Raw genomic sequence first — 16,198 nt, forward strand, 5'->3', positions numbered from 1 at the left:
AAGGCAGCGCCAGCTGCACACACACACACACACACTGGGGACCGCGCACCGGCCCTTGGGGGTGGTTCTAGGCCCTGGCTATGCTCCCTGCAGCAGCCAGCCTGCCTCGCCCGTGGGGCACTGCTGAGAGCCAGGGATTCCCCTCTGCCGGGACATGCACAGCAACCCCCCCACACCCCGCAATGGAGACAGACAGCCAGCCACATGTGCCTCCCCAATAGAGACAGACACTCGCAGCCCCCACCCCCACCCCCGGCCAATGGAGACAGACACCTGCAGCTGCCCCGCCCCCCGCCAATGGAGACAGAGACCCGCAGGCCCCCCCGCCAATGGAGACAGACAAACAGACATGTGTGCCCATCACTCCTGTACAGACATACACACTCCCAGCTGCCGGGAGAAGATGTTTTCCAAGAGGTGACTGCAAGGACCCCTGAGCAGCCCTGGGATCTGGGTCTGAGCCCTGCAGGCAGGCAGAGCGGCCAGCTCCCTGGGTCACAGAGCTGTCATGGAGCTGGCGTGAATCCAGCCTGGCTCATCCCCTCCCTGAGCATTGCTGAGACCATGCTGCCCGTCCAGAAGAGCCTGCCCTAGGAAAAGCTCCAGCTAAGCCTGCTCTCGGCGCAAGGGCAGGGCCCATGGAACGCTACCCCCACCCCACCCGGGGCACCAGCCCCGAGCGCCATCACCACCACAGGGGCAACCCAGCCCCTGCCCCTCCCTGGGCCCGGCAGCCACGGCACAGGGGGGACCCAGTCCTGTGCTGTACCCAGACTATCCTTCCCGAGGCTGAGAAGAGAGAGCTCAGAGAACTTCTCTGTCCCCACAGCTTACCCCGGCAGGGTGGGCTGGGAGAGGCACTGCCACCTCCTCGATGGAGCCCTTAGCATCCCCCCCACCCCTCGCCAGTCCCCCATCTCAGCCCACCCCACCTGGCTGGTACCTGGCAGTGGGCTGCCACTTGCTGTCTATGCCATGAAGCTGACACTCAGCACCGCTTCTGCTCTCTATACCCCCAGCTAGGGGCCCTGCTGCTCCCCAGCCCCCTAAATGCACCTCTCCAGGCTGTGCAAGGGTCCCAGCACGGTGAGCAAGGGGGTCTCCTGGCTGAGGTACCCAGCGGAGGGACAGAGTACAAAGGGCTATCGGTGGGCAGTGGGAGAGACCTACCCCAGCCAGCAGCAGCGCCAGCCAACCTTGTGGCACCACTGCGGCTCCCAGCCTGCCCCCCACTGCCTATTTCAGGGCTCTCACTATCCATAATGAGTGGTTTACTTGGCAAAGTGATGGCGGGGGGAGGGCGACAACCACAATATTGACTCACCAAGGTGAGAGACCACAACTCTGCAGTTACAGAAACAACGCTGTGCCACAGAGCCGCCGGGCGCCACGCCACGGAGCCGCCGGGCGCCCAGCCCGCCGGGCGCCACGCCATGGAGCCGCCGGGCGCTACGCCATGGAGCCGCCAAGAGCCCAGCTCGCCAGGCACTACACCACGGAGCCACCAAGAGCCCAGCTCGCCGGGTGCTATGCCATGGAGCCGCCACGCCACGGAGCCGCCGGGCGCTACGCCATGGAGCCGCCAAGAGCCCAGCTCGCCAGGCACTACACCACGGAGCCACCAAGAGCCCAGCTCGCCGGGCGCTATGCCACGGAGCCACCAAGAGCCCAGCTCGCCGGGTGCTATGCCACGGAGCCACCAAGAGCCCAGCTTGCCGGGCGCTACGCCCACAGCTGCCGGGAGCTCAGCCTGCAGTGCACTACACCATGGAGCCGCTGGGAGCCCAGCTCGCCGGGCGCTACACACTCAGCTGGCAGGAGACTGACACACTGGCAGCGAGCTGGCGCATCTCCCAGGCCCAGTAGCGGGAGCCGGTCCAGAGCCTTATGTCACAGTATCCCAGCCGCAGTGGGGACCATGCAGCATCACTCCAGTGGCACGCACAGCCCCCTCCTGCAGCCAGCACCTGGCTGCCCAGCACACACTCAGCACCCCAGCCCAGCCATCCTGCCCCAGTCCCGTGAGGCTCTAAGCACCTTGCAAACAACGAACCCTGCCCCCTCCCTGCCCCCACAAACTGAAGTATGATTATGCCTAGGTTACAGTGGGGAAACTGAGTCACAGACCAGGCAGCAACTCACCAAGGCCACAGAGAAGGAGCAGACCCCAGCTCTCTTAATCTAGAGACAGGACCGTCGTCCTTCTCTGGCTTGTCCATATCTCTAGGGAAACCTCAAGCCCCACACACACGCTCTGGACCTACAGCGCAGGAGCAGGGGGGCAGGTCAGGTAGCACAGGGGTCACTCCTCCTCTTGCCTTGCTCGCTCCTGTGTCCGGACTGGGTCACTAGAAAGCATGCGAGGAGGAAGCCCCCGGGCTGGGCACCCCGCTGCAGGGAAGCCGGGCACAGTGGGTTCGCAGGGCGGAGGGGGCTCTAAGTGGGCATGGTACCTTTGTATCTGCCGTTCATCCTGGGGCAACAGTGCCAGGGAGCAGCGGCTGCCGGTCCCCTCTCTCACCGGAGGTTAAGCCATCTGCAGCCAGCTCTGCTCTGCACTCTCCAGCCGGCTGAGCCGGGCCCAGTCTCCTCCCACGCTTCCCCTGCTCGAGGCCTGACATCACCGCATGGTTCCTGCTGCTCCCAAAGTGGTGAGTCAAACCCACGCCTCCGAAGGGAGGGGAGCGCCCCGCCAGTGCCGACCACACCGTCGCCATGGCCAGGGGGCTGAGACAGGCACCGACGGTGCCCCCCAGCCCTCCGCTGCTTGCTCCAGCCTCCTCCAGAGTGTACCCTTCAACCTGCCCCCCCACCTCCCCCGCAGGATGTTGGGGCTCCAGGCAGAGCGCACACACCTAGGCACGGGCTCCCTGAGCTGGGTGGTTTCCCTTCCCCTTGTGCACGGCGCCGCCGTTTGGCGCCAAGCATGAGTGGGAAACAGGAGTGAAACCAGTCAAGCTCCCGGTGCAGGGCTTCCTCAGGGGATGGCCGCTTCCCCATTCCCCAGCACCCCTGAATTCCTGCCGTGGCAGCCAGGGCTGGAGTCTCTGTGAAAGTTACCATGGCTCTGCCCATCTCTGGCGAACGCCTCCCCTCCAAGGATCTCAAAGCACTTCCCCCATCGCTGAGCCTCACAGCCTGGCCGGGGCTGGGGGGGAAGTGGAGCACTAGTCTGGTTGTATTGGCCTGGAAAGCAAGGCACGGGCACAAGGGACTTGTCCGAGATCAGACGGGGAGCCAGTGCCAGAGAGCTCCGGCGGGTGACTCCCAGGCTCCGGCACCGATCAACAGACACAAACACTCCACCTGTGGCACGCGCCGCGGGGTCGTGTGCAATGGTAGCTGGGAAAGCCCCACTTTCGGGCCCCTGTGCCAGAACCTCCCCTGCCCGGAGGTGTAGAGAACAGTGGAACACCTGGGGCCCGTGCTCCATCCTACGGCATCCGCTGCAGCTTGCAGCTGGATGTCTGGGTCCCACACACAATGGGCTGCACAGGCTGGGTCACCTGAGAAATACTACCAACCCCAGCAGTGAGCTACAGCTCCCCCGGGGGGCAGGGCAAGACCCTCCTGCCAGGCCAGCCCTGTGAGGGGAGGTCCGGCCCACAGCATGCAGCTGTGTCGACTCCAGCAGCGCCCATGGCAGGGCTCCATGGGCCAGCACCTGGCACCCTGGGGGATGAGGCCCATAGACACAGGCTCCTCAGCCAGCACAATTACAGCCGCCCCTGGGGCTGAGAGCACTCAGAGCGGGGGAGCAGGGCTTCTCAGCACCGTCTGTCCTGCAGCCAGCCAGGAGGGGCCGGACGGGCCCCCAGGGCAAAGGAAAGCAGGGCTCCTGGATGCGCCAAAGGGACACGGCCCCTGTAAGTGCTGAGTGAGTTTGACGGGAGCGGCACAGAGCTGGGGGCGGGGGGAATGCTTCTTTGCCAGCCTTCCACAATCACGAGAAACAGCCTCCCTCTGCTCTGCAGCCAGAGGGGCCTACAGGGAAGGAAGGGGTTAATGGGTAAACCAGTCCCCAAAGGGTTAATGCACCTAGCACTGCAGGGCTAACTTGGCGAATCCCCCCTGCAGGTGCAGGGAAGAGGAGACGGGCCCTAGCCGGGGAACACCCAGCTCAAAGACTGTCTCCTCTCCTGTGCTGGTCCCCGCAGCACCCAGAGACGGTAACATGGGCCCCCCACCCAGGCCTGGGCTGCTGCCTTGCTCCCGCTCTTTACAATGGAGAGGGGCCTGGCCAGAGTCTTCCCTCTGTCCCTGCTGGTTTTTCACCATCTCCAGCCTATGTCTTGCCTTTCTCTGGGCTCGTCACAAGGGCACCGAGCGCCTCACCCGCTAATGAAGCAGCCGGCACGACCCCCTGTGCAGTGCCCCAGTATCTAACCATGCGCCGGCGTACCCGTGGGAGAAAGGAGGGCTTGATTACAGAGCCAGCGCCCCTGCCCCTTTAACCCAACAGCAGTGAGGAGCATTCCCCGCTGTGGCTGCAGGAGTGCGGACTGGGAGCTCTCACATGCTGCCTGAAAGGGGCAGGGGACTGGATCTTTACACAGGTTCCTTCTCCCACCTGCTCCTTAGGCCCCAGAGGTAGACAGGTGCTAACAGAAACACTACAGCGTTAACAACAGTCAGACTGAAACGTGGCCAAATGCTCACTCAACTTCCCATCTGATCTCTCAGGATCACGGGACAGTCTCGGGGCCACCTGCCCTACATCGCTACGGCAACGCACGCAGAACACACAGGCCATCGTTGAAACAAGGGAAGGGCACAGTCCAGCTCTCCCCCAGGCCGGACACGTGACAAAATGATGGCCCTCCACATCTCCACCGCCACAGCGAGTCTGCAAGGGGAGCCGGCAAGGGGGCAGCTGCTTCCTTGTCTGCATTTCACGAACATCCTCTCCAGCGCCAGGGAACGTTGCTGGGCTCTGTGCAACTTAAACGGGACCCTTTCCTCGAGGGGCCAACCGAGGCGCGGAAGTGAACTGGGTCTTTGGGAGTGCTCCTCATGGCACCAGGGCGGGAGATGAGGGGAGGGGCAGCGACTGTGCCCACTTAACCAGCTTGCTGGGGAGACAATGAATGTCTCCTAAGTAAGCAGTCTGTGACTCAGGTACTGAGGAGAGACCGGGGTTCTGGTTTTTCTGAGCAGAACCACCTTATAACTGAACTCAGAAGGATGCAGGGGAGAGCAGGCAAACATCTCTAGATATTTTGGATATGACTTGTAGTCTCTTAGTGGACTTGACATCTGATTCCATGTGGAAGCAGAGGTTGGTAATGGACAGACAAAAGAACCTTGAGTCTAACATGCTAGTGAAAATGGACGGTATCTCTTTAAGACAGAGTCCAGCCTTCGAACTGGTAAGGGCTGAGGATCTGAAAACTGGCTAGTGTCTGTGTTGATGCAAATTACCTGACTGACTGGGGGGAGAAAGACTTGCCTGTAGCTGTTAGCAAAAAGGACACACCCAGCCAGCCAATGGATTTTGTTACACCAAAGAGTTCACATTTTCACCCTACTGGACAGGGAGGAAGGGGAGGATTAAACCTTGCACATAAAAGCCACAGGTTAACCCTAAAATACCAAAACCCCAAGGAAGTGGTTAAACTGAAAGCCTGTGTTACGGAAGACCCTGAGGTCAAGAAAAAGCTACAAAGATTCAAAAGGGATATGGAACGAGCTGACCTAAAGAATGATTTGTCTAAACCAAAGGTTGGCATGACAACAACGATTGTAAATGTACACTTGTGAAAGTACTGATGTTATTGCTAATGACTGTAACTAACTTGTTGCTGATACCAAAAACTGTAAAAATGTACAGCGTGCACAGTTTGGTTTGGTTTGTTTTTAAAAACCCTTGAACATGTTGGGGGTGATACATAAGAACTCATTATGTTGTAAAAGCCTTCATGGTTATACTGTTTCATTACATGACAACACACGCTATGTTAAAAGGCCTGGTGATACTGATATTTCACATAGTGCCTGTATCTGATCTTGAAACTGTACGCAGCAGAAAAACCACTACAAGTTTGAATTGCTGTGCACAAAGGGAAACTGAGGTACAACACCTCACCGCCTTCATGGCTGAATGCCAGAGTAAGTGCTCTCTGCAGAACATTCATGGCTATGTTAAGTTAACACATAGACCAAACCCTGGAATCACTAAAGTGTTTCACAAAGTACAGACTAAGTTTTTGGCTGGGGCCAAAGCAGGCATCAATAATTTGGCATTACAAAGAATTCAGTGTAAACACAGCTCATAGCAATAATGGAAGGTACTTAAGGTGTATCCAGGAGCTCCACTTTTGCCCTTCCACACCAGTCTCACATTGGGGGTGTGACACACAGCTAGAAAAATTTAAATATCCTGCAAAATGAATAACCCACAGAACACATGTGAGGAGATAATGTTTGTGGTTTTGTGTATTTATATATGTATGAGTAGGGTGGACAATGTAATCAACAGTCTCTCTCTATGCTGTATTCTGATAATTCAGAAAACATCCTATCATGTAAATGAATTGCAAACACAGGATCTCTCCATATAGCAAATGGCCTTATGTTAATCTGTAAGTGAGGGACCTCCTTCAAAGTCATCCCAATGACCTTTTGTTCCCTAAGGAATTCCAACTTGTCAAAAGTCATGAAATTGGATAAAAGATCCTTGGGTCCTGATTCTGTCGTCTCAGATCTGCTTAGACTTCATCAGGGGAAGTTTAAGTTGCAAGACTGAGGTCCCAGTTCTGCTGGTACGTCCTGAATATGGACATTCAACTATGATCTATGACAGCCCACAGGATTGCCACCCCCATGGCACCATGGGCCCCACACTGCTCCTGGAAGCGACCAGCACCACTTCCGGGAGGGGGGGGGGGCGCGCAGGGGAGCTCCACACGCTGCCCTCGCTTGCTCCCATTGGCCAGGAACGGGGAACCGCGGCCAATGGGAGCTTCGGGGGAGATACCCAGGCGAGGGCAACGTGTGGAGCCCTCTGTCCATCCCCACTTCCCCAGGGGCTGCAGGGAAGTGGTGCCGGCCGCTTCCAGGAGTGGCACGGCACAGGGTCAGGGCAGGCAGGGAGCCTGTCTTAGCCTCGCTGCCACCCCAGAGCCACTCCAGGTAAGTGGTGCCGGGCCGGAGCCTGCACCCCAACCCCCTGCCCTGATCCTTCTCCTGCACCCCAACCCCCTGCCCTGAGCCCCCTCCCACACCCCGCACCCTCCTGCACCGAGCCCCCTCCCGCATCCCTCCTGCGCCCCAAACCCCTGCCCTGAGCCCCCTCATACAGCCCACACCCCTGCACCCCAACCCTTGCCCTGAGCCCCTTCCTGCACACCGCATGCCCTCCCACACCCTGCAATCCCTCCTGCACCCAACCCCCTGCCCCGAGCTCCCTCATACAGCCCACACCCCTGCACCCCAACCCCTTGCCCTGAGCCCCTTCCTGCACACCGCATGCCCTCCCACACCCTGCAATCCCTCCTGCACCCAACCCCTGCCCGAGCCCCTCAGACAGCCCACACCCCTGCACCCCAACCCCGTGCCCAGAGCCCCTTCCTGCACACCGCATGCCCTCCCACACCCTGCAATCCCTCCTGCACCCAACCCCCTGCCCCGAGCCCCCTCATACAGCCCACACCCCTGCACCCCAACCCCTTGCCCTGAGCCCCTTCCTGCACACTGCATGCCCTCCCACACCCCACAATCCCTCCTGCACCTCAACCCCCTGCCCCAGCTCTACATTCATGGCCCTGCTTGCAAATTCCCCACCCAGATGTGGCCCTCGGGCCAAAAAGTTTGCTCACCCCTGGTCTGTGAACTGAATTCTGAAGGAACTCTGCAACTACAAAACTCCACATCTCTGCTGTGAATCTGAACCTCAATTAATTGAACTCATGTCTGTCTGTATATTGATCTTTTAGCCAGACTCTCTCTCTCTCTCTCGATTTTTTAATAAATTTTAGTTTAGTTCACAAGAATTGGCTGTAGTGTGTATTTGGGTTCGCTAACCTGGGAGGTGATGTGTCCGATCATTCGGGATTGGTAGAACCTTTTCTTTTATATGATGAAACAAGATTTACAAAAATTGTCGTCATATTTGTTGTGGGTACCTGGATGGAGGCCTGAGGGAACTGTGTTGTTTGGATTTCTGAGTAACCAGTGAGGTAATAAAGAAGCTGTTCTATGCTGGTTTGGTGAATCCAAGTATTGGAATATCCAGCAGCTTTTGAGGGTTTGGCTGCCCCATTCTTTGCAGTTCACCCTAATTGAGGGACCGAATGGCTGGGCAGCAGTTCTGCAGAAAAGGACCTAGGGGTTACGGTGGACAAAAAGCTGAATATGAGTCAACAGTGTGCCCTTGTTGCCAAGAAGGCTAATGGCATTTTGGGTTGTATAAGTAGGGGCAATTGCCAGCAGATCGAGGGATGTGATCATTCCCCTCTACTCAGCACTGGTGAGGCCTCATTTGGAGTACTGTGTCCAGTTTTGGGCCCCACACTACAAGGATGTGGACAAATTGGAGAGAGTCCAGCGGAGGGCAACAAAAATGATTAGGGGGCTGGAGCACATGACTTATGAGGAGAGGCTGAGGGAACTGGGATTGTTTAGTCTGCAGAAGAGAAGAATGAGGGGGGATTTGATAGCTGCTTTCAACTACCTGAAAGGGGGTTCCAAAGAGGATGGATCTAGACTGTTCTCAGTGGTAGAAGATGACAGAACAAGGAGTAATGGTCTCAAGTTGCAGAGGGGGAAGTCTAGGTTGGACTTTAGGAAAAACTATTTCACTAGGAGGGTGGTGAAGCACTGGAATGGGTTACCTAGGGAGGTGGTGGAATCTCCTTCCTTAGAGGTTTTTAAGGTCAGGCTTGACAGAGCCCTGGCTGGGATGATTTAGTTGGGTTTGGTCCTGCTTTGAGCAGGGGGTTGGACTAGATACCTCCTGAGGACCCTTCCAACCCTGAGATTCTATGAGTGACCACAGCTGGCCCCCACTAGGACCTCGGTAACAGCCCCACTCTAGGGTTGCCAACTTTCTACTCGCACTAAACTGAACAACTTTGCCACACCCTCTACCCCTCCTCTGAGGCCCCACCTCTGCCCCACCCCTTCTCAGATGCTCCACCCCCGTTCACGCCATCCCCCCTCCCTCTGTCACTCACCCTCCCTCACTTTCCCCTTTTTCACCAGGCTGGGGCAGGGGGTTGGGTTGGGGGTGAGGGCTCCGGGGTGGGGCTGGAGATGAGGGGTTTGGGATGCAGAAGGGGGCTCCGGGATGGGGTGGAGGGGTAATTGAGTGGGAGGGGGATCAGGGCTGGGGCAGGGGTTTGGGGTACAGGAGGGGATGAGGGGTGCAGGCTCCGGGCAGCACTTACCTAAGGCATCTCCCAAAAGCAGCAGCATGTCCCTGCCCCCAGCTCCTATGGGGAGGTGCAGCCAGGCAATTCTGAGTGCTGCCCGGTCCACAGGCTCCGCCCCTGCAGCTCCCATTGGCTGTGGTTCCTAACCAATGGGAGCTGCTGAGCTGGCACTTGGGGCGGGGGCAGCATGTGGAGCCCCCTGGCTGCCCCTACACATAGGAGCTGGAGGGAGGACATGCCGCTGGGAGCCACACAGAGCCATGGCAGGCAGGGAGCCTTCCTTAGCCCCACTGCACCGCCAACTAGGGTGACCAGATGTCCTGATTTTATAGGGACTGTCCCAATTTTTGGGTCTTTTTCTTATATAGGCTCCTATTACCCCCCACCCCGTCCCAATTTTTCACACTTGCTGTCTGGTCACCCTACCGCCAACTGAACTTTTAACAGCCCGGTCAATGGTGCTGACTGGAGCTGCCAAGGTCCCTTTTTAACTGGGTGTTCTGGTAGAAAACCAGACACCTGGCAACCCTACTTCATTCCCCGAACAGTGCCCCCAGAGAGGCCTCTGGCTGAGGGCAGGAAGGGGTCTAAGTGGTGGGGAGTTTCTCCTTGAACAATTCCAAGGTAACAGAGGTGTCCCTAAGCAGCGGCACTCGAACAAGAGCCCATCAGCAGCCTACCAGGACCCTGAAAGCTGCATCACTACAGCAAGGCACAGCCAACCTCCCGCTCCCATTTTTAAGAGGGAGGTGCGGCCCATGGGGACTACAGGTCCCAGCATGCACTGCAGCAAGGGCTCCAGCTCGAGGAGCACTGTACTATGGGACTTGTAGTCCGTGTCAGCTGCACCACCATAACAAAGGGTGTGGTTGAGCCAGCTGCCTCTGCTCCCGTGCCCATGTAGGGAGCATGATGATGGGGCACATCCCCCATGTCTCAGCCTCCCTCAGCTCTGCCCCCACAGCTCCAGAGGGGAAGGCCCCAAGAGGAAGAGCCCAGCCCCCAGCCAGGAAGAAAAGGAAAAGCCGCCTCCCTCCCAGCTCCTTTCCTGTTTGCTGCTGTTTTTAGAGCCGGGGGGGGGGGGGGGAGAAGGGGCAGGAGGCACAATGCATAAGGGGAACCTCTCCCACGAGGCTGGGGAGAGCGGGCCCCCACCCCTCCTCGGCAGGGGCCCGAAGGCTAAGTGTTGTGGGCAGGAGCCCAGCAGCGGAGCCGTGCGGGAGGATCAGGCTGTCAGCACCACACGCACCGTTGCCCAGGCAGCCCCTGCCCCATTTCACTGCTGGCACAGGCATGTCCCAACGCCTTTCAAGCCAGCTGAGGTCTCCCAGCCCTTCCCAGAAGATGAAACTGGGGCTGCACCCCTGCACTCTCCCCGAACCAGAAACCCGGCATCCCATGGACAAGGCACAGTCACGCCCGTGACCCTAGCTCTGCTCAGAAGAGGGGCCCCACCGCCCACAAGCGCCTCAGCCACGGCCTCCCAGCGGCAGCACTACAGCTCTGCACACAGCCGGAAAATCCCAAACCCGGCAGGACGCCCGACAGGCCCAGGCCCAGCTAGGCAGGGTCCGAGGAGCACCCTCTCCCCCGCCCGGCAGCAGCCCCGCAATCACCAAAGCCACTGACTCTGGGGAGTCGCAATTAGAGCAAATGGGCCAGCAGCACAGGATGCAGCCCAGGATGTAGCCCAGTTAATTAGCCAGTGGGACGCCCAGCCTAGCAAAAGCCCAGGCAGCCTAATTGGCTTCCTGGCAGAGTGAGACTGAGCCCGGAGACAGCTGGCCAATGGCGCCACCTTCAGGGAACAAGGACGTTAGACTTAGAAACGGTCTAGTAACCCCCCAACTTCCTCAGGGCAGGGCCAGCAGCATCATGGACCCACACGCCCACTCCCCAGGGCCTGCAACGGCTCCGGGGCATCTACAGCAGGAAAAGTTCCATCAGCCCGTGGGAGCAGGAGCCTCTGACCTAGTGCTTCCCGCCAACCGTTCCCTCCAGCCAGGCCGTCTCCGGCCTCCCGGCACCGCGGCCAGGCTGGCTCCACGGGACAGGGCTTCCCCACTTCCCTGGGCCTGGGGAGAATGGGCCATGCTGAGCTCACTGCCAGGAGCTTCTCCAGTGAGTCAGCTGGCTCCCACCCGCTGCGCTGGCTATGCCACTCACGCCCTGCGGGCTGTTCAGACCCTGCAGATGCTTGGCAGGCTGCTCCCAAGGCCCCCTGCGGTATGCAATTAGCCGCGCTCCCGCCAGCCCTGGGTCTCTAGGGCATGGGCAGCCCCTCGGCCAGGGCTTCTGCGCTGCCCCCACCGACGCCCAGTCCCCTCCGGCACCCCCCACAGGGCTCCGGCGCCCCCGCCGACACCCACCCTCCCCCGCAGGGCGCAGTCGCCCCCGCCGACACCCAGTCCCCTCCGGCGCCCCCCGCAGGGCTCCGGCACCCCCGCCGACACCCAGTCCTCCCGCGGGCTCTGGCGCCCGCCAACACCGAGTCCCCTCCGGCGCCCCCCGCAGGGCTCAGTCGCCCCCGCCGACACCCAGTCCCCTCCCCCCCAGGGCTCCGGCCCCCCCGCCAACACCCAGTCCCCTCCGGCACCCCCCGCAGGGCTCCGGCACCCCCGCCAACACCCAGTCCCCTCCCCCGCAGGGCTCAGTCGCCCCCACCAAAACGCAGTCCCCTCCCCCGCAGGGCTCAGTTGCCCCCGCCAACACCCAGTCCCCTCCCCCGCAGGGCTCCGGCGCCCCCTGCCGACACCCAGTCCCCTCCGGCACTCCCCACGGGACTCAGTCCCCCACACCGACACTCAGTCCCCTCTGGCGCCCCCTGCAGGGGTTAATCACAACGCTGACGGCTTTCCCTACACCTAGGCTGAGCCAACACTGAACAGGCGGGATCCCCCACAGCCTGGGGGCCATCGTTTTCATCCTGCCTCCCAAAACATGGGCCAGAAGGGGGAGGGCTCTATGACAAAGCTCCCTGAGATTCACCTCCACTTCGATTGCCTAATAACAATCCCTAGCGCTGAGCTAGACCTTTCCACCATTTCACAGGGAGGGAAATTGAGGCACATAGCAGGGAAGTGACTTGCCCAAGGTCGCCCAGCCAGCCACTGGACCCGGGTTTGCCAGAGCTGACACTCTCACCCTTCCTGCCTACATGCCCAATGCGAACGCTGCGCCCAGTACCAGGCCTGCCAGAGCAGCGCCATTCAGGATCCAGCTGTGCCCTGCCTGAGGAGAGCCAGTGGAGAGGTGCCACCCACCCACAGGGGCTATTGAGTTCACAGCCCCTTTGAAGTGGAGCTAATAGCAGCAGAGCTGGGCCCTGGCTGTGTATCACTAAGGAGGTTTCCAGGGCACTCAGCCTCCGGGGAGAGGCACCCATGTAAGGCTGAGGACAGATGGAAGGGAGGTGTTTCTAAAGGACCATTCTGCCAGTCCCTGCTTGTATTAACTGTGGCTCTGGCCCAGGCTGGCAATCCAGGTGCTTGAAAAGGAAGGTGCAGACAGTCCCAGGGAGCCCCTAGCTCAGCCACTGCAGTTAGAGGTGGGCTGGGGCTGGAGGTGGGAGAGGGAAGAGCCCTTCACAAACTATTGGGGGTTCTAAATATTTACTGTAACGAGCTGTTCTTGTTCCCAGTCTCAATGTCTAATCCCTCCTGACTCCTGCTAAGCTCTGGGCCACAATATCATGTGGCAGAGAGTTCCACAGGCCAATTGCACACTGCATGAAACAGCATTTCCTCTCATCAGTTTTACAGCTGCTGCCTGTCAGGGTCACTGACCGGCCCCTGCTTGGCATCTACATTCCCAGGGGCCATCTCCTCTCTCAGGGAACCTTCACAGGGGCATGGCTCTGCAGGCTGGTGAGCAATGCCTCTCAGGAGATCCATGCCATGTGTACAGGCAGCGCTCCAAGAGACAGCACACGTGGGAGCTTAACGTCTAGCACAGAGGGCGCAGCGGTGCACAGAGCACCTTCGGGTTCCTCTGGGTCTCTCACTGGATAGCAAGAGCCTCCACTAGTGCACGACTGTGGGAGCAGGTTTATTTGTGGGGCTGGAAATACCTAGGTCATTCGGGCCACGTGTGGGAGGAGCAGCATGGCTGGGAGTTAAAGGTAACCTGGGCGGGGTGGGGGGGGAATCCTGGGCATCGGCCCCTTTTACGTCTTTCCAAGAGAGAACAGCTGGGAAAGGGCTGGGAGCAAAACAACAGGGTTATTGCTCGTTTCCTGCTTTAGAATTAAGAACATAAGAGCGGCCAGACTGGGTGAGACCAAAGGCCCATCTAGCCCAGTGTCCTGTCTGCCGACAGTGGCCAGTGCCAGGTGCCCCACAGGGAATGAACAGAACAGGTATCATCAAGTGATCCATTCCCTGTCGCCCATTCCCAGCTTCTGGCAAACAGAGGCGAGGGACACCATCCCTGCCCAGCCTGGCTAATAGCCATCGATGGACCTGTCCTCCAGGAACTTACCTAGTTCTTCTTTGAACCCTGGTATAGTTTTGGCCTTCCCAACTCCTCTGGCAAGTCCCACAGGCTGACTGTGAAGAAATACTTTCTTCTGTTTTAAATCTGCGGCCTGTTAATTTCATGGGGTGACCCCTCCTTCTTGTGTTATGGGAAGGAGTAAATAACACTTTCTTATTTACATTCTTCATACCAGTCATGATTGTATAGACCTCTAGCATATCCCCCCTTAGTCGTCTCTTTTCCAAGCTGAAAAGTCCCAGTCTTATTCATCTCTCCTCTTATGGAAGCTGTTCCACACCCCTAATCATTTTTGTTGCCCTTCTCTGTACCTTTTCCAATTCCAATATAGCTTTTTTGAGATGGGGTGACCTCTGGTCTGCACGCAGTATTCAAGATGTGAGGGTACCATGGATTTATGTAGAGGCAATTGAGGTGACTGGAGGAGGCAATTGGAAGACTCTAGGGTGACTGGAGAAGGGGGGACATGACATCACCCAGACACAGCCAAGCCACCGCTGTTATACCCTTCACACAGCAGCCGCTGAGTGCGACTCCCTCTTATAAATTAAAAACACTTTTGATATATTTAACACCATTATACATGCTGGACACAAAGCGGGGTTTGGGGTGGAGCCTGACAGCTCGCGACCTCCCCCATGTAATAACCTCGCAACCCCCGAGGGGTCCCGACCCCCACTTTGGGAACCCCTGAGCTATAGGAACATAAGACAAAGCAGGATTGAGCCCCTGGGCTGCTGAACCCCGCTGCCCGCCACAGAGCCTGAGCAGACGCTGAGGCAGGAAGCAAGCCGGCCGGCCGGCCAGCAAGACAGGGACAAGGGGCACCAAGGGCTGCCCCTGCTGGAGGTCAGCCCCTCGCCTGACTCTGCTCCCTTCACCAAAAAGCAAGGTCTTGTTCTCCTCGGATGGGATCCGCAAACCCAGATCAGACAGTACCGGTCCTAGGACTCTCTGCAGAACCCTATCCCAGCCCTCGAGAACACTCCCCCGCACCGGAAACCCCCTCTCTCCGCCTCCTGCGCCACAGAGTCCCCCTTCGCCAGAGCCCCCCTCGCCCCACCCCTGCACCAGAGCCCCCCCGCTCCGCCTCCTGCACCACAGAGCCGCCCTCGCCCCGCCCCTGCGCCAGAGCCCTCCCTCACTCCGCCTCCTGTGCCACAGAGCCCCCCCGTCGCCCCACCCTGCGCCAGAGCCCCCCCTCGCCCCGCCTCTTGCGCCAGAGCCCCCCCGCTCCGCCTCCTGCACCACAGAGCCGCCCTCACCCCGCCCCTGCGCTAGAGCCCCCCCTCACTCCGCCTCCTGTGCCACAGAGACCCCCCTTCGCCCCACCCGGCGCCAGAGCCCCCTCGCCCGCCTCTTGCGCCAGAGCCCCCACTCCGCCTCCTGCGCCACAGAGCCGCCCTCGCCCCGCCCCTGGGCCAGAGCTCCCCCTCACTCCGCCTCCTGCGCCACAGAGCCGCCCTCGCCCGGAGATCCCCTCACTCCACCTCCTGCGCCAGAGCCCCCCCTTCGCCCCACCCTGCGCCAGAGCCCCCCTCACCCCACCCCTGGGCCAGAGCCCTCCCTCACTCCACCTCCTGTGCCACAGAGCCGCCCTCGCCCCGCCCCTGTGCCAGAGATCCCCCTCACTCCGCCTCCAGCGCCACAGAGCCCCCTTTGCCCCACCCTGCGCCAGAGCCCCCTCACCCCGCCTCCTGCGCCAGAGCCCTTCGCCCCATCCTGCTCCCTATACCAGAGCCCCCTCACTCTCCCTGCACCAGAGCCCCTCACCACGCCCCTGTACCAGAGCCCCCTCAACCCACCTCCTGCACCAGAGCCCCCCCTTCGCCCCACCCTGCGCCAGAGCCCGCTCGGCCCGCCCCTGTGGCAGAGATCCCCCTCACCCAGCCCCCTGCGCCACAGAGCCCCCTCGTCCTGCCCAGTGCACTGGCACTGAGAGCTGGGGCCAGCACAGGGCAGTGCCTGCTCCATCTCTTGCCCCCGGGCAGGGAGGACGGGACTTCATCCAGGCTCTTTGGGGCACAGCTCGTGATCCACCCTGCAGGCATGTGGGCAATGCGCTCGCCCCGGGCACTGGCAGCCATCTCCTGGGCAGTGCAGAGCACCCGGCCTGACAGCTCCCTGGCCCTTGCCTTCCTTCACGCTGGCTGCTGATCCCATGGCACCTGGCCCTAGACATGCCCCGGCTGGAGCTCCTGCCCCACGCTCAGGCTGGGGTAAACATGCTGCACACGGACCCACGCTTTCCCCAGAGACACCAAGCACTCTGGAACTGCTGGGCCAGCCCACTTCCTGGCCAGCCAGCGCACATCTGGCACCCCCAGGCACAT

General features: G+C 59.9%; 1 protein-coding gene across 6 annotated transcripts in view; it reads right to left on the bottom strand.

Annotated features, from left to right (window-relative positions):
• Positions 1–16,198, bottom strand: part of RIPOR1 (RHO family interacting cell polarization regulator 1) — a 115,082-nt gene that overhangs the window by 47,223 nt on the left and 51,661 nt on the right. Inside the window, exon 1 of one of the 6 annotated variants that reach the window (XM_039503218.1) lies at positions 2,454–2,532. The exons of the other annotated variants lie outside the window; for them this stretch is intronic. Coding sequence (XP_039359152.1) covers positions 2,454–2,472 — 19 coding nt within the window. The 5' untranslated portion in view covers positions 2,473–2,532. Of the gene's footprint in view, positions 1–2,453; positions 2,533–16,198 lie in introns of those variants that run through there. 6 annotated transcript variants of the gene reach the window in all.

This window comes from Mauremys reevesii, linkage group 16 (assembly GCF_016161935.1).
Source record: "Mauremys reevesii isolate NIE-2019 linkage group 16, ASM1616193v1, whole genome shotgun sequence".
NCBI lineage: Eukaryota > Metazoa > Chordata > Testudines > Geoemydidae > Mauremys > Mauremys reevesii.